Source organism: Anabrus simplex, chromosome 1 (assembly GCF_040414725.1).
Source record: "Anabrus simplex isolate iqAnaSimp1 chromosome 1, ASM4041472v1, whole genome shotgun sequence".
Lineage (NCBI taxonomy): Eukaryota > Metazoa > Arthropoda > Insecta > Orthoptera > Tettigoniidae > Anabrus > Anabrus simplex.
The window spans coordinates 984,849,530-984,874,272 of NC_090265.1; the positions used below are offsets into that span (position 1 = coordinate 984,849,530).

General features: G+C 38.3%; 1 protein-coding gene across 1 annotated transcript in view; it reads left to right on the forward strand.

Moving 5' to 3' along the window:
- Nucleotides 1-24,743, forward strand: part of LOC136857852 (1,5-anhydro-D-fructose reductase) — a 59,315-nt gene that overhangs the window by 25,563 nt on the left and 9,009 nt on the right. Inside the window, exons 4-6 of the mRNA XM_067136836.2 lie at nt 4,990-5,240; nt 14,302-14,464; nt 20,470-20,567. Of these exons, the coding sequence (XP_066992937.2) occupies nt 4,990-5,240; nt 14,302-14,464; nt 20,470-20,567 (512 nt within the window). The remainder of the gene's footprint in view (nt 1-4,989; nt 5,241-14,301; nt 14,465-20,469; nt 20,568-24,743) is intronic.

Sequence of the window (24,743 nt, forward strand, 5' to 3'; positions counted from 1 at the left end):
GACCAAAAAAAAAAAAAAAAAGGAAGGGAGATAAACTATAGGCTGGTGCAACTGGTATCAGGCAATGGTTGCAATGTGACTGCAGAAAACTGGTACTCTTCATATCCTTTGGTACTGGATATGTTACAAAAACATAATTTAATAGTAGTTGGCATGCTAAGAATGAACAAAAGAGAGATACCACACTTATTCATTGAATCTAAAAATTGGGCTGTAACAAATTCCATCTTTGGATGTACAATAGTCCCCTACAATCCAAGAAAGAACAAAGTGGTTTCGCTACCTATGCATGCCACTGATGACATTCATCCTGACTCGGAAGATGCAGTGAAACCTGATATTCGAACATTTTATAATGGAACAAGAGGAGGAGTAGATGCAATGGACAAACTTAAGGCTACCTACACTGTTGCCAGGACATTGACCATTTCCTATGGCCTTTTGAATGTGGGTAAAATCAACAGTTTCATAATTCTGAAGAATAATTTGAACAACACAAGAGTGTTCAGGAGACGATTTTTGAAAACTCTGGCACAAGAGTAGTGTAAAGACTACAAGCAGCTAACTGGTGCACAGAAATCTGCCAAGAACATTATGAAAAGAATTCAGGAGATTATTGGTGGAACACAAGAACAAGAACATCCTTGTCCAGCAGCTTGAAGTACCGGTAGTACAGGAAGATGTTTAAAATCTGCATGGAAGAAGGCCAGGCCCTCGTAAACCAGATGCACTACTTGGGGCTATTTTATCTGTAGAGAGAACACTGTGGCTACGAGTGGAGACTGTGCAGAAAGTGAGCAGGTGGCCAAACTTGATGATGTGGAGTAGAAGACTTGAGCGTGATGAATGTGCCTTGTCTTAGACTGAGTACTTTTCATTGTGGTAAAAGAATTATTATGGTAGGCACTAACAATCAGAGTCAATAAATATGATAGTGCATAAACATCTGTTTCTTATGAGTTTCATTCAGAGCCATCTACAGTTAAAGCCGGAAGGTACGCTTGGCAACGCTGTATCTATCTGTCAAGCAGAGGCCGAGAGAATAGTGGGCGTGTCCGACTTAAAATGACTTCACCCATATTCACTACATTTAGACCAACAAGGTGATTATGATAAATGCACAGTCTTCATAAAATTATACTAAGAAATATACACATCAGTAAATGCATTCACTGAAGTTAGAAATACACATTTTACACAAATAAAAACAAAACACTTTAAGAACAGTACTAACAAGCTCAATTATTGTGGAGCGTTGCTAGCTTCCTCCGCTTAATATTTTTATACACACTGCTGACATAACTCCTGTTCTTCATCTGCTTTCTATAATTACTTAACACGACATTGGAAAATGTAGACAATAAACAATCTGTCAGACCATTATTTTCAATTCCACAATGACCACGTTCAAACCAGAACTATTGATTTTTCATCTTTTCCTAAAGTATCTCTGGTTAGGGAGAAGAGACATTCTGTATTATTTTCACAATCCAGGTAGTCTTCCTTGTAGTCTGTACATATCAAGAAGATACGGTAAATATTCCTGTCACTGTTACGCAGACACACAAAACACAATCTGATGGCACCACTAACTCACCTCTTGTAGTTCTTCAAAATAGGGGTCATCTATTTCATTACTCTGCTGGAGACGTAAATATGTGTCACAGCTTATCCTTCTGGATATTATTCTTACTGCATACCCAGAAATGTATATTAACCCTGGTATCTCAAAATACCCACCAAAAATTCACATGATAAAAGTGAGTCTGACTTGTTTATTACTTCCATATTGGTCATAATACCTCTTATCTTGATGGAATCAGACATTTCTAATCGACTACAGCCAAATTGCATTTTTCCACACCATCATCACCACTGCAAGCCTAGAACACCCTTAATCCTAATTGTTATCTCACTTACTAGGACTTAAATTGTGGTAACATTGTAGTTACAACCACTAAGGTATCGGTACTGACCAAACCTTCTTTCTAAGTTATCACACTGAAACTTCTCCAACAGTAAATAATTTGCTTTCACAGTTTCAAAAAGAAAATTTTGACTAACTCTTCTTCTTTTTAGTGTAAAGTTCGAATAGTTCCCTTAAAAATATAAAGTATGACAAATAGTCTGTGTTTTTATTGTTTACCTAACGAAACTATGAGCTTATCGAGCATTTTTAATACATTTCTTTGTACACATTCAACACTAACACTACTAGCAGTGGCTCCGGTATAATTTAATAAATATTCATTTAATTGAGACTACTTGGATATTTCATCATCAGCTAAACGTGCCATTTCTTTTACCGACACCTGATAACTATTAACATATACAGAGACATTCATATCTTGGTGAATTTTGAGTAAATGGCTTACATTTGGCAAATCTTCCATCTTCTTGTTTTCCCTACTTTTAATTTCCAGTCTCCTACCTTCAGGATCTATTCTTTTAACACTTTTCAATGACAAATATTTTGGCAAATTTTGAAAAAAATAATTGGACATGCATCAAGAAGAACCTAATTAGGTTTACATGATAGTATAGTTACGTTGCCTTTACTATCACAAATTGTATTATCTCCTGTTGAAAAACTTTCGTTTGTGGAATGTCTCATGCACACGACTGGATCCTTACCAGGTTTCCCAATTATCTCGTTTAAAGTGACAAATCCATTTTTGTTTTAACTCCTCGTCCGAAGGAAATCAAAACGAGGTAACAAAACCTTATTTTTTTATGCTATAGTTGCTACGATAGATATTCAGTCATCGCCTTCACAAATAACGATGTTAATGATTTAACGTCCCAGTAACTACTTTTACATTTTTTTGGAGACACCGATATGCCAGGACTGTGTCCCATAGGAGTTCTTTAACGTGCAATAAATCTTTACAAGAAAATATTTATAAATATTTTCTTGTAAATATTTATAAATATTTTCTTGTAAAGTGATAATCGTCAATACGGAATGAGATTCATAACTTGCAATGGTAACGCCGTCCAGGCTAGTAAGAAAGCAAACCTATATTGTAATTTGAAGATAAAGGTTGCCAAATTAAGTAAAGATTTATGTTTTTTAAGAAAATGCTTAACTAATGACGTCACACCTAATTTCTTAAAATTTACTAAGAAAACTCATAGAGACACGGCTAAAACCCGCGCGACTCAATGAAAAACGAATAAAATTTGGATAAGAGAGGAAATTAAATTCTTTCAGAAGAAAAAAGCTCTTCTTAACAATAATCTTTACAACACTCATTTAGAAGTTTCGACCTTATTATGTCCTCTCGAATGGACTTCTTTTCAGGCTCACGTCACCAATAGACTCGATAAGGTTTTATTGAAAAAACAAAGCACTCTTGACAAGAAGTGGAATAACTTAATAAAAGCTTCCCACAATACCCCAAACACGCAGAATCATGCGGAATCAAACGTTTTTCACGCGCCGGTAGTGAACCTCAGTCAAGTGCAATAAATCTACCGACATGAGGCTGACGTATTTGAGCACCTTCAAATACCACCGGACTGAGCCAGGATTGAACCGTCCAAGTTATTTACACAACCCCGCTGCACCTTTACATACATTTATTAGGATAATACTTATATACAGTATGTAAGTTTCTCTATGGCCATTGGCTGTAATAAACGTATTAATTATTAGGACAACAGCTCCTACGTACTGTATGCTTATTAAATCACTTACCTAATTGTGTGTACTCGAACATATCCATGAAAAATAAAACGAAACACAAGACGAAGTTCACCACACATCAACATATACGGATAGCTCCCGCGCTTTCACCTTGGCCTCCGCTGCATGTTGCCAAACTTACAAGACTCCGGCTTATAACTCTAGTCGGCTATGGTTTTATTCTTTGCAATTAAGGTAATTTTATCATATACGTCACACATTGCTACAGTAGGGAATTGTTGCGTTTTCTTGATGTTTTAATTATGCCTTACCACATCTGTATAATATACATAGCTTTATAGAAATTCTGTTGCCGCTAGAATAAATGAAAATGGTATAAAAACATTGTTTTAATGTAGAGATATTATGCCTATGAGTATTAATTTGTTACTGTAATATTCCACCTATAAATAAATATCACTCGTGACACAAATATATCACACGTGAAGCTTTATTTGTCTTTATCATGACTATGGAGGAAATTTCCGTAAGCAACCTCCGACGTTTGAACATTCCATGCACCATCTCACGGGTTACTGGAAGCCAAGCACTTCAGTAGATTGCTTGCTGACTGTTTAGTGGTTATGGTTAGGGTTACACGGCTCTGCCTCCAACCATTCTCATGCCTATTCCGCATTTGGATCAAATCCATTTTCCAGCAATTGTTTTGTATGCCAGTTTTCCGAACCTTAGCTACTTTAAGGAGAAAGACTGAAGGCCTGCATGTCTTTCAGAAGTGCTGCTCTCCTACGGAGGTGGGAGGGGAACAGACTTTTGAGAGAACTGGAAGCCAGTTCAGCGGAGTAGATCTTATCATACCACTGACATCCCTCATGACTACATTCAGCTATACATCAAACCTTAATGATTTGACTGCCGCCAACCTAAACAGTTGAAAAAGTACTATAGTACAGAATAAATAAGAACAAGGGATGTTCCACGAAGCACCAATGTATCTGTTCATCAGGTTGCGCCCACAAGTTTCCTGAAAAGGTTTACTTGAGTGTACTATCCTATGTTAGTTAGGTTGCTTTGAAATGTTAGGACTCTGTCTAGGGTAACCCCAATATATTTCGGATTGTTATTCTCTGATAGGAGATTGCAATATCATATCTAATTATCTACTACTTTGAAAAATACTCTGCTAAACTAAGAACATAATTAACAAAAGTATAAAATATGGAAAGAAAAAAAAAAGAGATTATTTTTAGAAATATTTAAGCTAGAGAAACAGAGAACTGCACATGAATTTCATTTGTACTTTTATTTGTTTTTAAAATTTAACAATAAATTTCCACCAGGCAATGGAGGAGCAAGTGGATGCTGGGAAGGCACGGGCTATTGGTGTATCAAACTTCAATACGAGTCAACTGGAGCGTCTCATTGCAAACGCACGCATCCCTCCAGCTAATTTACAAGTGGAGCTACATGCTGGTTTGAGACAGCCTGAACTGCGCAAGTTCTGTGCAAACCATAGCATTGTTATGACAGCTTATTCACCATTAGGCTCACCAGGTGCTAAAGAACATTTTGAGAAAAAGTACAAATATAGGTGAGATATAACATTACTTTGACTAAATAATCATTAATTGCAATGCTTATCTTCAAAGAAAAGTAAAATTAAGCTTTTTCTTCCCTTAGTTCTCAGGAGTAGGGGAGAACGGGGCAAGTTGACAATGATAAGCTTCCTTTCAACATTCTGCCGGAACATGGAGTGTTTTACTCCTGAGATGACATGTTTATTACTGCTTTCCTTTTTATGCAACAGTTCTACAATGTTCGAAGTTCTTGTTTTAATAGCTTTTCATAAAGTAGTGAAGTTTAATTTTATGTAAATTCATCATCTTGCCCCGTGCCCGGTATAAGTTGATTAACCTATTGGGGTAAGATGATGAGTATTCTTCTCAACTGTTTCAACACAGAATTTCACTCAATTTTGTTACAGGAACACACCATCAAAACTCGGAGTAACTTAATTTTTGATTATGTCCTACACAAGAACATGTATTTCTAAAGAGCATAAATGATTTTAAAATGCTTAAAAACATTTTTAAAATCATTTTTACAAATTCCTCCTAAAATTAATAACTACTGTACACTACACTGAATACTTTGAAGAAAACAATTTTAAACTGGAATATACTCAGCACATATCACAGTCTACTGCCTTCATAACCTGAGTAGTCTTCATGCCACCGCACTTAACAGTTATCACACTGAATTCAGTCTTCATTTGGAGGATGAACATACTTTTACTCACACACAGGGCATACAGAATTTTCTTGTTGCCGACTAGTGCCAGATTCATATATGAAGCCCAACTACCTAGCTACTTTTCTTCTCTAGGTTTTACATTCCTGCTCTTTCTTCAGCATTTCTTTTTGATGAAGTATGTCCTTCATAGGTGTGCTGGTTATGACGGATGTTGATCTCCTAGCTCTTTTTCTCGTTGTGATAGGCCTTTGAGCGCGAAGTAGTGGTTGAATATCATATTATATCATTGTCGTTAATGTTCCGGGCGGTGGTGATTTTGACACTTAAGGTGGTAGTGTGTTATCACAGTGATTACTGATAGCCGTACCTTGTTCTGAAATTGAAGTATCAGGGACTGAAGGCATATCTGCATGTCCATTACGCCCATAGTGCGCTCCTGAGGTAGAAGGTTGGTCCTGTTCTTCATAATCTCTTTCTGTTGTCACTGTTGGAGTTTAATCTTCCTCATAAAATGTTTGTGGGATGAATGGCTCAATTCCACATGCTTAAAATGCTTTAATGGCGTTGCTCATAGTTGTATTACAAGATACCTGAGATTCTTTGACAGCATGCATTGCGCCTATCATGCTTACTTCATCCCAGTCCCATCTATCTGTCTTCTGCTGATAATTTCTTGGCATTTCTGTAATTAGTGTAAGAGTATGGGTGACGAAGTATAGCCTATACCTGGTCTGGGGTAAGATGATAAAATTGTCAACTTGCCCCAGGCTGCTTAGGAAGCGGTTTGCTCTTATAATCGACAGACATCTAACAATCAAGATTCAGTTAACACTGAAGTAAGATGGAAATACATTGATATTTAAAGAAAATAAAACGGTTAATTCATATTGTGAGCACATTAGTAGTAGAAGCTTCCTGAACATAGTAAGACTGCGCCAAACAGACAACCTCCTACCACTGCTTGTCTCAGACTGAAAGGAATTTCCTTCTAAATGTTAAGTTATACGTGTGAGATATCGGACCTAAGGTCACATGGGAGCCAACTTAGTGGGCAGAATAATACAAGAGTTATGGTCGATTCATCATCTTGCCCCGTTTGTCATTTTGTCCCAGATTCCCCTAATATTTTTTAAAACATTTCCCTTCCTATCAATGTACCCAGTGATTTCAACATAAAACTTAAATGTTTTACAATGTATCATTATAAAAAATCTGCATATCTCCACAACAGAATTGAGAATATGATCCAAGATAGTAAGAACCTAAACTTTGGGTTTAGGAATACGTACACCAAAAATGATTGATCAATCAATCAATCAATCAATCAATCAATCAATCAATCAATCAATCAATCAATCAATCAATCAATCAATCATTGTTCAGATGGCAAATTCCCTATTAAATGTTCACTTCTTCTTACATGATTTCAAAGAACTTGGAAATTTATCTAACATCTCCCTTGATAAAATATTTCAATCTCTAATTCCTGTTTTTTTCCTTCTTGTTTAATGTCACAAAAACACATCAAGGGAGTTTGGCAACAAAAGAATAGGAAAGGGCTAGATTTGGGAAAGTAGCCATGGCCTTAATTAAAGTACAGCCCCAACATTCCTTAATTCCTCTTCCTATAAATGAATATTTGCCCCAATTTGTCCTCTTGAACTTCAACTTTATCTTCATATTACGATCTTTCATCCACTCAAGGTTATTCATCTACTAATGTCGTTCCACACCATTTCTCCACTGGCAGCTGGGAACATACTGCTTAGTTCAGCAACTCCTCTCCTTACACCTAAATCTTCCCAACCCAAAGTTTGCAAAATTTTCATAACATTACTGTTTTGTGAAATCACCTAGAACAAATCGTGCTGCTATCCTTTTGATCCTCCTCTGCGAACCATGTGACCTTGCCGCGGTGGGGAGGCTTGCGTGTCCCAATGATGCAGATAGCCGAGCCGCAGGTGCAACCATATCGGATGGGTATCTGTTGAGAGACTAGACTAACGAATGGTTCATCGAAAGGGGGGTAGCAGCCTTTCGGTTGTTGCAAGGGCGGCAGTCTAGATGATTGACTGATACGGCCTTGTAATAATACTCAACATGGCTTAGCTGTGTTGATACTGCTACACGGCTGAAAGCAACGGGAAACTACAGCCGTAACCACCTCCCGAGGACATGCAGCTCTCTCTGTATGAAAGATGTACTGATGATGGCTTCCTCCCGGGTAAAATATTCCGGAGGTAAACTAGTCCCCCATTCGGATCTCCGGGTGGGGGCTACACGAGAGGGGGCGATCATCAGGAAGATGGATACTGACATTCTGCGAGTCGGAGCGTGGAATGTTAGGAGTTTGAATCGTTGTGGTAGGTTAGAGAATCTGAAAAGGGAGATGGATAGGCTAAAGTTAGATGTAGTTGGTATAAGTGAAGTACGTTGGCAGGAAGAACAGGATTTTTGGTCAGGCGACTACCGAATTATCAACACGAAATCAAACAGGGGTAATGCAGGAGTTGGTTTAATAATGAATAAGAAAATAGGGCAGCGGATAAGCTACTACGACCAGCATAGTGAAAGAATTATTGTCGCCAAGATAGACACCAAACCAATGCCCACCACAATAGTGCAGGTCTATATGCCTACTAGTTCAGCGGATGATGAAGAAATTGAAAGAATATATGAGGAGATAGAAGATTTAATACAATATGTCAAAGGTGACGAGAATCTAATTGTGATGGGAGACTGGAACGCAGTGGTAGGCCAAGGAAGAGAAGGTAGCACAGTAGGAGAATTTGGATTGGGACAAAGGAACGAAAGAGGAAGTCGGCTGGTTGAATTCTGCACTGACCATAATTTAGTCCTCGCCAATACTTGGTTCAAACACCACAAGCGACGGCTGTATACGTGGACGAGACCTGGAGACACTGGAAGGTATCAAATAGACTTCATTATGATTAGGCAGAGATTCAGAAACCAGGTGTTGGATTGCAAAACTTTCCCAGGAGCAGACGTGGACTCTGACCACAACTTGTTGGTCATGAAATGCCATCTGAAGTTGAAGAAATTGAAGAAAGGAAAGAATGTAAAAAGATGGGATCTAGACAAGTTGAAAGAAAAGAGTGTGATGGATCGTTTCAAGGAACATGTTGCACAAGGACTAAATCAAAAGGCCGAAAGAAACACAGTAGAGGAAGAGTGGAGAGTCATGAAAAATGAAGTCAGTAGGGCTGCTGAAGAAATGTTAGGAAGGAAGAAAAGATCAACTAAGAATCAGTGGATAACTCAGGAGATACTAGACCTGATTGATGAACGACGAAAATACAAGAATGCTAGAAATGAAGAGGGCAGAAAAGAATACAGGCGATTAAAGAATCAAGTGGATAGAAAGTGCAAGATAGCTAAGGAAGAATGGCTGAAGGAGAAGTGCAAGGATGTCGAAGGCTGTATGGTCCTGGGAAAGGTAGATGCTGCATACAGGAAAATCAAGGAAACCTTTGGAGAAAGGAAATCTAGGTGCATGAATATTAAGAGCTCAGATGGAAAGCCACTTCTAGGGAAAGAAGACAAAGCAGAAAGATGGCAGGAGCATATCCAACAGTTGTATCAAGGTAACGATGTAGATAATTTGGTTCTGGAACATGAAGAGGCTGTTGATGCTGATGAAATGGGAGACCCAATTTTGAGGTCAGAGTTTGACAGAGCTGTGAGTGACCTAAATAGGAACAAGGCACCTGGAATTGATGATATTCCCTCTGAATTACTGACTGCCTTAGGAGAAACCAGCATGGTAAGGTTATTTCATTTAGTGTGCAAGATGTATGAGACAGGAGAAGTCCCATCCGATTTTCGGCAGAATGTTGTTATACCTATTCCCAAGAAAGCCGGTGCTGACAGGTGTGAAAACTACCGCACTATTAGTTTAGTATCTCATGCCTGCAAAATTTTAACACGTATTATTTACAGAAGAATTGAAAAACAAGTTGAAGCTGAGTTGGGGGAAGATCAATTTGGCTTCAGAAGAAATGTAGGAACACGTGAAGCAATCCTGACTTTACGTCTGATCTTAGAGGATCGAATCAAGAAGGACAAGCCCACGTACATGGCATTCGTAGATCTAGAAAAGGCATTCGATAATGTTGATTGGACCAGGCTATTTATGATTCTGAAGATGATAGGGATCAGATACCGAGAACGAAGAATTATCTACAACCTGTATAAAAATCAGTCTGCAGTGATAAGAATCGAGGGCTTTGAAAAAGAAGCAGCAATCCAGAAAGGAGTAAGGCAAGGCTGCAGTTTGTCCCCTCTTCTTTTCAATGTTTACATAGAACAGGCAGTAAAGGAAATCGAAGAGAAATTTGGAAAGGGAATCACAGTCCAAGGAGAGGAAATCAAAACCTTGAGATTTGCCGATGATATTGTTATTTTATCTGAGACTGCAGAAGATCTCGAGAAGTTGCTGAATGGTATGGATGAAGTCTTAGGTAAGGAGTACAAGATGAAAATAAATAAGTCCAAAACAAAAGTAATGGAGTGCAGTCAAACGAAGGCAGGTGATATAGGAAATATTAGATTAGGAAACGAAGTCTTAAAGGAAGTAGATGAATATTGTTACTTGGGTAGTAAAATAACCAACGATGGCAGAAGTAAGGAGGACATAAAATGCAGACTAGCACAAGCAAGGAAGAGCTTTCTTAAGAAAAGAAATTTGCTCACTTCAAACATTGATATCGGAATTAGAAAGATGTTTTTGAAGACTTTTGTGTGGAGCGTGGCATTGTATGGAAGTGAAACATGGACGATAACTAGCTCAGAAAGAAAGAGAATAGAAGCTTTTGAAATGTGGTGTTATAGAAGAATGCTGAAGGTGAGATGGATAGATCGAATCACGAATGAAGAGATACTGAATCGAATTGGTGAGAGGAGATCGATTTGGCTAAATTTGACGAGAAGAAGAGATAGAATGATAGGACACATCTTAAGACACCCAGGACTTGTTCAGTTGGTTTTTGAAGGAAGTGTAGGTGGCAAGAACGGTAGGGGTAGACCAAGGTATGAATATGACAAACAGATTAGAGCAGATGTAGGATGCAATAGTTACGTAGAAATGAAAAGGTTATCACAGGATAGGGTGGCATGGAGAGCTGCATCAAACCAGTCTATGGACTGATGACTCAAACAACAATCCTTTTGATCTTTTCCAGTTCCCATATCGAGAAATCCTGGTGAAGGTACCACAGACTGAAATCATACTCTCATTGGGATCTTACGAGAGATTCATATGCCCTCTCCTTTTTGTCCTTATTACAACCCCTAAATAACCTCATAAGCATATGAAACCTCGTTAATGTGATTATCACAATGAAGATAGTCTCTTATAATATTAACCCTATGGGGTACTTTTACACTGTGAATAGTGTAATTAAAACTGAGAGGACCTTTCGAAACTTACAACTTGACTTTTCATCCCGTTTACCATCATACCATTGTCTGCTGTCCATCTCACAACATTGCAGAGGACTTTCTGCAGTCGTTCACAGTCCTGTAACTTACTTACTGCTCTATGTATACAGTGTAATATTGTCTGCAAAAAGCAGTGTGCTAGCAGCAGTGCCAGACCTGTAGCTCAGATCCTTTCAAACAGAACAAAGATGGCCTAGGCCACCATAGCTCAATTGGTAGAGCAACTGACGCGAAATCGGGAGGTTGTGGGTTCGGATCCCACTGGTGTCCGGCTGGCCATTTTTGTTCTGTACTTAACATCTCTTCAACATGTACTACATGTACGTAACACGACCTAATAGTTGAAAGTCTGTTTCGATTACAATGCGGTCGTGAAAATTCATTAGCATTATCTTTAATTCCAATTAAGTGACACTGATGGTATATCATTAATGCACCAGAGACAATTGCAGTTACTGTGGTCTTATCATTTAACAACAATGACACTCAAAATTTAGCTAGTCTGCTACTGCTTTTTAAAACTATTACACTTCTTATGTCCATTATATATTAAATTTTAAAATAAATTGAACAGTATGTTTCTAAGGCTACCAGCTTTTTAAGAGAATTTTGTAACAGTGACTTTCTGGGGGAATATAATGGTACATATATGGCAGTGAGGGGCAAGTACCAGAATATTAGAGTCACAATTAGAAAATTAACTTTTTTCTTGGTAGTGAATGAATTTTAACCTTCAACCCTTCACTGTTCGCAGTACTGAGACAGTATGCATTGTAGCAGTAACTCAGATGTTGACATATTGTCAACATTGTGTTTTACTTAAGTATGCTGCCATCTATTTAGTTTATTTTTACAATTTGCTTTATGTCGCATCAACATAGATCTTATGGTGATGATGGGATAGGAGTAGGAAAGAAGTGACCGTGGCCTTAATTAAGGTACAGTGCCGACAGTTATCTGGTGTGAAAATGGGAAACCACGGAAAACCATATTCAGGGCTGCCAACAGTAGGGTTTGAACCCACTATCTCTCGAACGCAAGCTGATAGCTACGTGACCCAAACTGTGCAGCCACTTGCTCGGTTCTGTTGGGTTGCCTATGAACCCAGTGATGACTGAATGCTTGCTATATAACTCTCCTCGGATAGCAATGGCCTAATTTCCTTTTGAAGCTTGTTTTTACTCTCAATCACACTGTTTTTCCCACCAATGGAACTCGCCATTTTGCGCCAATTGTTATATTTTTGAATGAGTGTTACTGAAGTGCAGTGCATGTCTTGCACTGTATTTTCCTGCAGTTACGTTTTAATTTTGATGAGTATGGGCACGAAACTGAAAGAATAAGTTGCAAGCAAGTTTTTGAATGAGTGAAATTCATCTGCTGACTTACTTACTTACTTGCCGTATGGCTTTTAGTGCCGGGAGTGTCCGAGGACATGTTCGGCTTGCTTGGTGCAGGTCTTTCTATCTGACGCCCAGGGTGACCTGTGCATCTGGATGTAGGATGATGATGATAATGAGTTAAGGAGAGGGAGAGACCTGGTGTCGGCACATAGCCTACTCCTGTCAAAAAACACCAAGTGGCCTGCTCAAAGCTTTATGTCCCCATCCAATGGATGAATCACCATCAACAGCGTCATATGCCCTCACTCCATAAAAACACTGCGGAGAGGTTTGTAATGGAATCCAGGATTCTGGAATGCAATCTAGTGATTAGAAATTGTATCCCACCCCCTCTCCTACCCTGCCAGCTGACATTCTGATGGTAAATTTTGTTTGACCAATGGGACTTGGACCGGCTAACCATGATATCAGATCGTATAGAGTTGACACTTCAACAATCATATCTGATGAATATTTGCCTATTGTTCTTGATGAATGTGTGGCGACAGGGAATACGGAAGTAATAATTAATAATGTTATTTGCTTTACGTCCCACTAACTACTTTTTAATTTTCACGCACTTCATCGCCCTTGTCTTTCTAAAGCCTACACCGTCATTTTTGAAGTGTTGGATCCTTTCCATTTTTGCCTTCTGATTAGTGTTAATAGAGGATGGTTGCCTCTTTGTACTTCATCTTAAAACAATAATCACCACCACCACCACCCCCTGGTAGACATGCTGCACCGAGTGTTGATACAGCAAGAAATCGGGCAATATCATTCAGTATGTTGTCATCGGCATGTCAAACATGATAGCCCTCTTTTGCCATGAGCGCGCGCGCACGCATGCACACACACACACACACACACACCGTCATAGCCGTATGTCAGCGGCAAAGGGTCACGTGACCGCCTGGTACCACTGTAACACCATCTACGTCGTTCCAAATCGACCAGTGTACTCTTTCAAAGTGGTAACTATTTTTTGTTGTTGTCGGGTGTACTTACTGTGCATTCCTTTTCATGTAAATTTCTCTCTACAGTACATAAATGACTCAATTTGCGTTGAATAATACTTCGTTTACATGATGTAAAAAAAATAACATTACGTTTATAGACATCTTTCAATTTACATCTGGGCCTATAAGTATTAATAGATTCTAATAGTCAATCTTGTAAGGGAAATTCATCAATGTGTAAATATTTTTCTATACATTTCAGTTGGTAAAAACTAAATCATTTTATGGGTTTTTGATCACAAATTATTTAAGTGGATAAATTTAATATGTGTAACAGCATTTCAATTTTGAAAGAAGTAAAATTGATACCTTCAGTGTCCGTTCAGTAATTTACCTCCCTCCCCATGTGTGCTGTCAACCGTATAGCATGTCACTAGATACCTATGTCATAACTGAAGAATTTTTAATCTTCTATGAGTAGTTGAACAACAATCCACTGAAGAATTGAACAAGGGTTATGAAATTTATTTCCTTTTAAAATGTTGCCACACAAATTTGACATATCATTAAGATGTACATATTTTATTTCTTGTTCCAGTCCAAAACACTTTCCTGATCTACTAGGGCATCCTGTAGTGCAAAAAATAGCTAATGCCCATGACAAAACACCAGCTCAAGTACTACTGCGCCACTTAGTGCAAGCTGGCATAGTGGTAATTCCAAAAAGTGCCAATCCCAAGAGAATCAAGGAAAATTGTAAGGTATGAACTAAATATTATACATAAATAATACTGTACAAAGAAGGGACTGTATGATGATGAGGATAATAATAATAATAATAATAATCCACTTCCTTAAAAATTAATACGTCTTTCTGAATGTTTGCACACATGGAGAGACTGGAAGTACCAGAAGAGAGACAAGTATCGCAACAGGGTTGGATCAGTAAGATCTAAGTGTAATAAAATATAGACCATTAACATAAATGGAGATAATCAGGAGAACTAGGTGCACTAAAAGAGAGGCCATTATCATAATAGTCATAAGAACTAGATATTCTAAATAACAAATAATGTTACTGTATTTACATCCTACTAACTACTGTACTTTTGACAGTTTTATTATTTGTTTTACGTCCCACTAACTACTCTTTTACGGTTTTTGGAGTTTGACAGTTTTTGGAGATGCTGAGATGCCAGGATTTTGTCCCATAGAAGTTCTTTTACATGCCAGTAAATCTACTAAAATGGTGCTGACGTATTTGAGCATCTTCAAATACCACCGGACTGAGCCAGGATCAAACTTGCTACGTTGGGCTCAGAAGGCCAGCGCCTCAACTATCTGAGAGGTGTACTAAAAAGAGACCATTATCATAATGGGGATCGTTATGAGAACCAGGTGTACTAAGAGAGAGAGAGAGAGAGAGAGAGAGAGAGAGAGAGAGAGAGAGAGAGACACCATTATCATAATGCGAATAGTCATGAAAACTAGGCATCATAATAGGGATCATCAACATGGCATTATGGGAATGTAACAAGGGCGTATTAGTGATGTACGAGTGATATTCCATTGATTTAGTGGTATTGAAGGTGATACAGGTACAGAATCAAACCAAGCAAGTAAAGTATGTGTGCACACATGTTATCAACAGAAAACTTGCAATATTTAAGAAATCTAGTGAGTATGATTGTGGATGGGTTGGCAAAAAGGTTGACATTACATGAACATACTGGGTTTCGGAGAGAATGCTGAAGCATAGGAAGGACATAAAGACCAAAGGGAATATGAATGTAAGATTTGCTACAAATGTGGTGGTGATTATTGTTTTAAGAGGAAGTACAACTAGGCAACCATCCTCTCTATAACACTAATCAGAGGGAAGAATGGAAGGGGTCCGACACTTCGAAAAATGAAGATATCGGCCAAAGGAAGGCAAGGGCCACGAAGGGCGTGAAAATGAAAGACTCCCTAGCCCTCGCAAACCTAATAGCGTCGGGGTCGGAAAAGAACAAGAGTTGACCAAGAGAGGTCGGATAGGATAGATGAAAGTGAGGAGCCTGACACAAGTAAGTGGAAGCAATGCCAGACTCAGCTGAGGGCCCCGTGGTCGCTAGCCCACGCTCCAAAGTTCAGAGCCCTTGAGGCCCCTTTTAGTCGCCTCTTACGACAGGCAGGGGATACTGTGGGTGTTATTCTACTGCCCCCACCCACAGGGGGGGTTTGCTACAAATGCACTGGATATAACAAGAATGCTGTTGAATGGGAAGGCTACAACAGATGGCAGCACACAGAATGTAATGGAATGACTGGAAGTGAATTTAGTATTATTACACAAAGAACTGTAAACTAACATGGCTTTGCAGTGAATATAAACACCAATTATTGAAAAAGAAGCCATCAAATGAAAAATCACTGGAAGAGAAAATACAGAATTCATTGGAAAACAAGTAGAAAAAGAGAATACAGGAGGAAATAAAAATCATACTCAGAAAATAATTAGCCAATGGAATGCCTTGGCCTGTTTCAAATGCCAACACCAGTTGCGTTTAAGGAGAAACAACTGGCTCCCGCACCAACTGCCAATGTGAATACCATATTCAACAACTTCCAGTAGAACAACGATGGAAAATATTGGAAGGAAATGATACAGAAGAAGTCAATAAAAACAGAAGCAACTCATTACCTGCACTAACAGCAGAAAATAAAATCATGGGAACACATAGTAAGGGTGAGGATACTCAAGATGACCGAGTCCATGGATTACGTATCAAGGAAGGAAATGAATAGAGGTATGGGAAGATAATAATAATAATAATAATAATAATAATAATACACAAGGGAACATAGTGATTAGATCCTGACAAAATATGGATAACAGGAAGCCCACCCCCAAAGCGTATATTTTATGGATAGGGTGCACAACAGAACAGAGCTGGAGGTAATAATTGATACGGCATAGGAGATATTACACGTGAGGTGCTCAAGACAAAAGGGACAAGCAAAGCCTTCAAATTAGGAGTGGATTTCAAATTCCTTTACTCTTTACAAGACCCAAATTTCTGGCCAGAGAATCATAATCTGGTCTTTTCAGTTTTGGAGAAACAGACCAGGCGTATGATTATAATTCAGACAACAGATCATTAAATGAAAATGATAATGAATATGGACATTCCTATTTAGAATATGAAACAACTAAAGTCACTGGTTTCAACAATTTCAGATACCTTTTGGTGTCAATTAGCATAATTATAGCCACAAAAACATTCCTGATGGAACATACAAGCATACCTTTTTTATAAGGAGAGAAAGAAGGCAGTCCATCATGTTTTAAATAATAATTCTGTACAATGCAGATCTAATGTAAATGACATTTATCTCCACTAACATCAAACAACTGTGGAAGACAGAAATATGATTCAGATTTCACTGAAGCCAAACATGTCTTTTTATTATACAGAAACAACAACTGTCACTAAAGATGAAGTTGCTAATATTGTTAACATAGCCCCAGGTCTGATAATATAATGATAAGGGCAATCAAAGCTGACACCTGCTTTGAAAAAAATAGCTGTTATAACCACATACATGATCTCTCTTATGTGTTGTTCCAGTTTGTTTTATTAAAGACAGGAAAATCCTAAAGGCAGTGAATCAAATTATTTATCTAACTAGAAGCCTATAACTACCTGCTCAGTACTGAGAAAAGTTATCAAATGTATTTTGGACAGACAGTTACATTCTTTTATAACTCTTAGGGCCAATTGTATAAACATCATTGACTAGAGATAAGTTTTGATCTAAGTTCAGAAAATGATCAGAAATCAGACCGGTGTCGTGTTGTATAATGCTAATCTGGGATCAGCTAATCAAATTTTAGTTCTGATCTCAGTTCATATGTGAGTGGTAATATTGCAGAAACAGCTAAGTACTGCAAGCATGTGCTGTGAAAGCAAGAAAAAATGACAGAAATAAAGCAGAAAACGGACCATTCTCCTCATTTTTCCAAGGAGGACAAGAATTTCTTAGTTGAAATACTGTAGCTTTGGGGAAATAAAAACACATTATAGAGCAAAAAATGACAGATACGATAACATCCGCACAAAAGCAGAATGCATGGGAAAATGTTGTCTCCAATTTCAATTCTCGTAACATAAACTGGCCAAATCGGTCTTGACAAACATTCAAGTTGTGCTACAAGAATATAAAAAATGAGAACTAACAAAGCATTTGCCCATGACAAGGTAAGTTATAAAATATATGGAAATGTTACTTTGTTATAAAAAACAATGCAAATATTAATGTTTGATCACCGGACTTAACTTTGCCTCTTTGCTTCCACTCTAATTTAGCAAGCCCTCACCAGAGGTCAGATTAGGACAGTGCTACTTTGTATTACCACTAGGAGGGGGTAGACTACCTGCTACTTCCTGCCACCAACCAGAGTGAGTGAGTCTGTGAGATGAAGCGGTGATAGTCGGTCGCGTGAAGTAAGGACGATGACATAGTCAGTGTGACTAGCACATTCGGAGTTTTATGTGAATGTAAATATGTGTAGCGAGTGTTCTTGTACTGTGTATCACGTGTGTTTTAAGAGCGTAAATATATCTTAATAATTCCACAGCAATCCAGTGATATGAACCAGCTGCCTACCTCGTGTCCTATACCTACAGTCCACTACTTTCCTCGTGCTATTCTTAGCTAAACCTTGCACATATCCTAACTCACTCAATTCAAACTTGTCTACATCCCTATCCCACCTCATTTCAATTAACATAATGAACTTTTTTCTTAAGATACAACTGAACAAGACAGGAGGTGGTAATTTTAATAAACTAACTGTGGATGAGATCGGACAGAAATTGATTGCTGCCCTGCAGGCCCAATTTTTTCTGTTAGCCACTCCATTCGACAATGATGCCACTTTTCATCCTAAGGTTATGTCAGGTGAGCTGCATTTTCATGTATAAGATGATGCTTTACAGACCTAAATCATTTTGTTATCACCTGCCTTTTAAACAGAAATAATTTAGCTGTTACACTTCAATGAATGTTCCTGTTGATAATGTTTGTATATTGTATACTTCTTTGCTGTTTTGCTTCAGAGTTGCATGGTGACAATGACTATTTCTCTCCGACCTCTGCTGAATTGCATGCTATTGCAGCACAGGAGGGGGAATATTTTATAGTGTTGGAAGAGATACCAGTACAGAATGAGGCTGTAGTAAATATTTGTATTTAACAAGTGTGATGAAATCTTGTGTTAGTCCTGTATTGCACAAGTTAAATATGTTGGCAAGCAATAGGGCTACACTTCTTTATTTCTTCTACTTCAGGCTCCTGCTTCCAAATCAATTAGGATTACCAGCTGATCTGCACACTGCTCTTGCTTCGACATCAAAAACAGATGATGAGGTCACAGAGTCAGTCGCCTAAGAGGAAGAAGACTGACAGTGTAGAGGAAATAAAACTATTCTATAAAAGAAAAGTTCAGAAACTGAGCACAAGATGAAAACAGAATGTTTAAAGGCTGAACGCAGGGTGAAAATGAAGACCTTAAAACTCGATAAAGAAATTAAAGAGTTGGAAAATTCTAGAGAAAAGAAGAAAATTAGTCCTGGACAACAAGGAAGACTGAGTTTAAATGTATCGTACAGTGACATCAATAGGACATGCAGTCGTAAAATATATTTTAGGCTTTGATATTAAAATTTTCCTTTTTTGTTGTATATAAACTATTGGGATAATAGGTTAGTTGAACAACTGTATTATGCACTTTTTGCAATAGCCAACTGAATACTTTTGTAAATATATGAATAAAAAAATAATTACTGTCCTCATAACAGTGTTTTCTCTTCCATGAACCCACGGTATCCCCTACCTGTCGTAAGAGGTGACTAAAAGGGGCCCCAGAAGCTCTTCACTTGAGCGTGGGTCGGGGCCCTTAGTTGAGTCCTGGCATTGCTTCCACTTACTTGTGTCAGGCTCCTCACTTTCATCTATCCTATTCGACCTCCCTTGATCAACTCTTGTCTTTTCCAACCCCAACGGTATTAGGTTGCAAGGCCTAGGGAGTCTTTCATTTTCACACCCTTTGTAGCCCTTGTCTTTCATTGGCCGATACCTTCATTTTTCGAAGTGTTGGATCGCTTCTGTTTTTCCCTCTGATTAGTGTTAATAGAGAATGGTTGCCTGGTCGTACTTCCTCTTAAACGATAATCACCACCACTACCTATTGATTAACACACTGTGTCTTATGTAGGAGACGTGTGCATATGTTTTAACAGTGAATACTGATAGACTGATTCGTATTACTAACTATGCACAGATTGTTTGTACTAGTGGAACAGCCAAAACTGTACGTAAAGTGTGGTTTTTTGTTTTTCATCCAGTTGTATATTAATGATCATGATTTTGTGTATTGAAGTGGGTGAATCGCACGAGTCTAGAAAAGGAATCTTATGTTTGCATTTCATAAAAGTGTTCAATACCATGAAAATAAGAGCATACTTAAGTGCACATTTTACAACTTCTTGCAGCATAGTTGCATGCTTATATTGCTGATAAATCCGATGTCATCGGTGAAGAGAACATATAGAACAACGCTAGCATGTAGTGCACGATCATATTCAGTTCTTTTGCAAAAATCATACTACAGTGTATAATCATATCTTTTTCAGGAAAAGAACATATAATTTTCCAATATGCTAACTTTTCCATCTTTGTAAATTGACAAGTTCACTATTCACTAAGTAATTTTAATTTACAGATTTTCGACTTTGAACTGGACAATCAAGAAATGGAAGAACTGGATACGTTAGACCAAGGAGAAGATGGACGCATACTGAATTTTCGCTTTTTCGAAGGGTAACATCACATTTTCTCTCTTATTTATGAAATAATCTTCATCTTTTGCTACCGCTTTTTCCCACACCTGTGGGCTCACGGGTGCGAACTGTGTTGCACATGTGGATTTGGCCCTCTTTTACGGTCGTATGCCCTTCCTGACGCCAACCCTATATGGAGGGATGTAATCATTATTGCGTTGTTCTGTGGTGGTTGTTGTCTGAATATGATGAGGAGAGTGTTGGGACGAACACATACACCCAGTCCCTGAGCCAGATGAATTAATCAGAAGCGATTAAAATCCCTGACCTGGCTGGGAATCGAACCCGGGACCCTCTGAACCGAAGGCCAGCAACGCTGACCATTCAGCCAAAGAGTCTGATTTATGAAATAATATTCCAGGAAAAATGTTCAAATTGAGCCTGGCTGCTCTAAACTTGAGAGAAGAGTAAATGAATGCCTTCCTTTAGTATTACTGTACATAGTATTGTGCGGTTTTTTTTTTTTTTTTTTTTTTTAGATGATCCATATAAATTTTGCCAAGAATCCCAGATGCTGGTGTTCCCATTGGGAGTCTTTTATTGGTATATTGTGTTACTAAATGAGAAATAGTTGTTATTAAGAGTGAAGGCTAGAATGGACACGATTTCCTCTATTTCTTGAATGCTTAATTTGTTATTCTGCATTACGTTTATCTTGATTAAATTGAGTGTTTCTTTAACTGGAATTTTAGAATACATATTGTTAACAAGAAACGTATTTGAGGTAAAGGAAGGTTTAATGTTTTTAGTACCGTTACAAAATTCTATTGAGTTTTTTATTAAAGTTCTGCTTTGGAAAGTATAATATTTTTGTAAGAAACTATGGATGAATTTTGAAGTTTAAGAAGTAGGATTGTTCCTAAAGTTGATTACTGGTCTTATAAGAATGTCAGCTTGATGTATTTTAGGTAGGGCTCTAGCTATTGGTAATCTGGGATTTATACAAAGGGCACTAGGAAAGATTTGCAATGTGAGTGAACCCTTTAGTCTTTTTCAAAATAATATCCACCACACTCAGTACACTTCTCCATATGTCGAAACCAGTCGCTAAACCAACTCTGCCACTTTTCTCCGGTTACATTTTCACACTCTTGATCCCACACTGCCAGAAGCTCCTCGTCAGATGCAAAACGCCACCCTTTCAACTTCATCTTCACCTCTGGGAAGAGTGCGAAGTCACATGGGGCAAGATCAGGACTGTATGGAGGGTGATCAAGCACAGTTAACCCTGATCTGGTAAGAAAATCCATTCTTACATTAGCATGATGTGCTGGAGCATTGTCGTTGTGCAAGTGTTGAGCCGCGACCTTGAACGGAGCTGCTTGAGAGCCTGATGACCTAAGGCAGACAAGTTTAACTGTACCACTTCGCAGTAACTGTCCTTTGTGTTTCTAGCACAACCTGAGACAGGATGCCCCATTTAGTGAAGAATACTGCAATCGTTCTCTTCACTGACCTCGACTTTCGCAGTCACAGGAGTAGCTTCATCTTCAAACAGCCACACCTTGTTCTGGGATTTTGTTGGGACATCGCAATAATAAAGCCAAGTTTCGTCACCTGTAACGATGCTATTGACATTACGCGGAGTCCCATTTTCAAACTGTTTTAGCATTTAGGCACCATTTCACTCGATGTGCCCTTTGTTCCTCTGAAAGTGAATGGGGCACCCAAAGGGAACAAACCTTTCTAACAAGGAGACGGTCATGTAGAATTGAATGAATAGCTGGTGCAGAGATGTGGAGGGTCTCTTCTACTTGTCGATATGTCAACCGCCTCTCTTGCTGCAACATTTTCCTCACAGCTTCAATGTTTTCCTCAGTCACTGATTCAGACGGTCACCCAGAACGAGGATCGTCTTCATCCCCAAAATTTCCCCTCTGGAACTCTCTGTACCAGCGGAAAATTGTTGTCCGATGTGGACAGTCTTTCCCCAGCACAGGAGTCATTTCCTCCAGATACTGGTCAAAAGTTAATCCACGAGCAAAATTGTAGCGGATAATTGCGCGATATTCACCTTTAGACCACACTGACATCTTAACTTGCTTTCAATCCCACGGCTTGATAACAACTGGTGTGAAGGTCGCGCCTTGCTGTCTTCTAGACTGGTTTTTACCACTTTTTTCATCCCTCACCATAACAGGGGTGTCTAGCCAACCATTTTTGCGTATTGCAAAACCTTCCTAGTGCCCTTTGTATTGATCAAGTTAGATCTTTCATTGTCACTGAGAATGAAGTTTATATCTTTAACTTGCCTGAGTTTCCTTTGGAGTTGGTGGGGGTCTCTTAACTTGAATGAAAGTGTTGTTTGAAAAGAATGATTTTGTTTTTTTCTATGTAATCTCTTTTGTGCAAGATTACAGACATTTCTTTGTCTGCTTAGGTGATTATAAAATTATTGTCTTTAATGTTTTAAGTTGGAAAATGAGATGTATTAGACTTCTGGTTTTTAAAAAGTTCTGGGATATTTTCTTGACATCCACCCTTATTTCAGCTTGCTAGTCTTTTTGGTATCTGAGATATAACGAAGACATAACTTTACTAACAACTTGTAATTATTTGTCACCAAAACTCTCTCAGTAAAATTTTTGATTGGAGGGTGAAAGGTTCGGTTAAATTCATTGTTGGCGGTATGTTCTTTTAATATGATTTTTCTTCTTTTTTTCTGAACTGAGATTAGAAAGGGTTTTTTTGCCTAATGTTTCCTGTTTAGTGAACATTTTTTGCAGTTTCATGTTAGTGTACTTCAAAAATGAATCCCATTCTAAAGAGGACCATAAGGGAGGATGAGTGCAAATGAGCATTATATAACTTTGAATTTAAAAAGGACTTTTTCCTTATACAAATTTCATTTTTTTCTAATACTTTTTTTTCCTTTTTCTTGTGTAGCTTTTTGCCATTTTGTCATACAAGGATTCCTCTGTACTGATTTTAGGAACTAGATGCTGATTCAGACATTGTTTCAGGAAATTTATGTCCCTGCCAATTTTTGATACTTTTATTTTGAGATTTAAGAAGATGTCAGAATGCTTTTTTGCCCGGTTAGCTGGATTACAGTTTATAAATTCCAGCATTTGCCTGGTGTGAAAACGGGAAACAACAGAAAACCATCTTCAGGGCTGCCAACAGTGGGATTCGAACCCACTATCTCCCGGATGCAAACTCACAGTCGCGTGCCCCTGACTCCACGGCCAACTCGCCCGGTTTTGGTTTTTCTACCTTCCAGTACTTTTTAATGGATATTCTATAATTACATAAACTTAGCTAAACGTCTATTTTAGAGGAATTTCCCCTGACCAATTAGAAACTAAGCTCCATAAAAGTTTAAATAAACAGCACCAATTTTACACACAAACGTCCAATCAAACACAAATCTTCACCGAATGACAACGCATTGTTAAAGATAATAATAACCTTGTTCCCAGAAGAGGAAGAAAACACACAGCCAAACTTTTCATTACTGTGTGTTGACCTCCAAAGATTGAAATGCTGCCATGCTCTTTTAGTGTCATCAAACATTTTACCAGTGTTGAACTCATTTTAGACAATTATAACTTGCCTAATGTTTCGTCTGTATCAGTTTTTGCATGCACACTTTTTAGCTGAAGATGTCTCACAAATCGAGACAAACCATACACTAGTTAGACATTAAGCCAAGTCTACAATAGATGTTAAGCTAAGTTTATATAATTTCAGAACAGCCATTAAAAAGTTATGGAAGGTGGAAATTATCTCTAAAACCAAATGTCGTTAAAGACAGTTAGTGATGTGAACTTTGGCCAATCAGCACATTTTAAAATCTATTGGCAAAGCCTTGATGGATTTCTGTTTCAACAAAGTAAGAACAATGGGGGCATGGTCAATGTCACAGTGGTCATCATGTACATCCCACTGAAGCAGAGGAACGAGCACAAGGCTGCACAGAATAACATCAATGTGAGAGAAGGTACCATGCACTATGCTGAAGTCTGTTGGTTCCCATGTATTCAGAATGCATATATCCAGCCAACTCTCCTATCAACTTCTCCACCTCTCTTCCACTGTGGCAAGGCATTTCAGAGCCCCATAATGGGTGGCAGGCATTAAAATCACAGCAAGTGGCTGTGCGGTTTGGGTCGCGTAGCTGTGAGCTTGCATTTGGGAGATAGAGGGTTCGAAT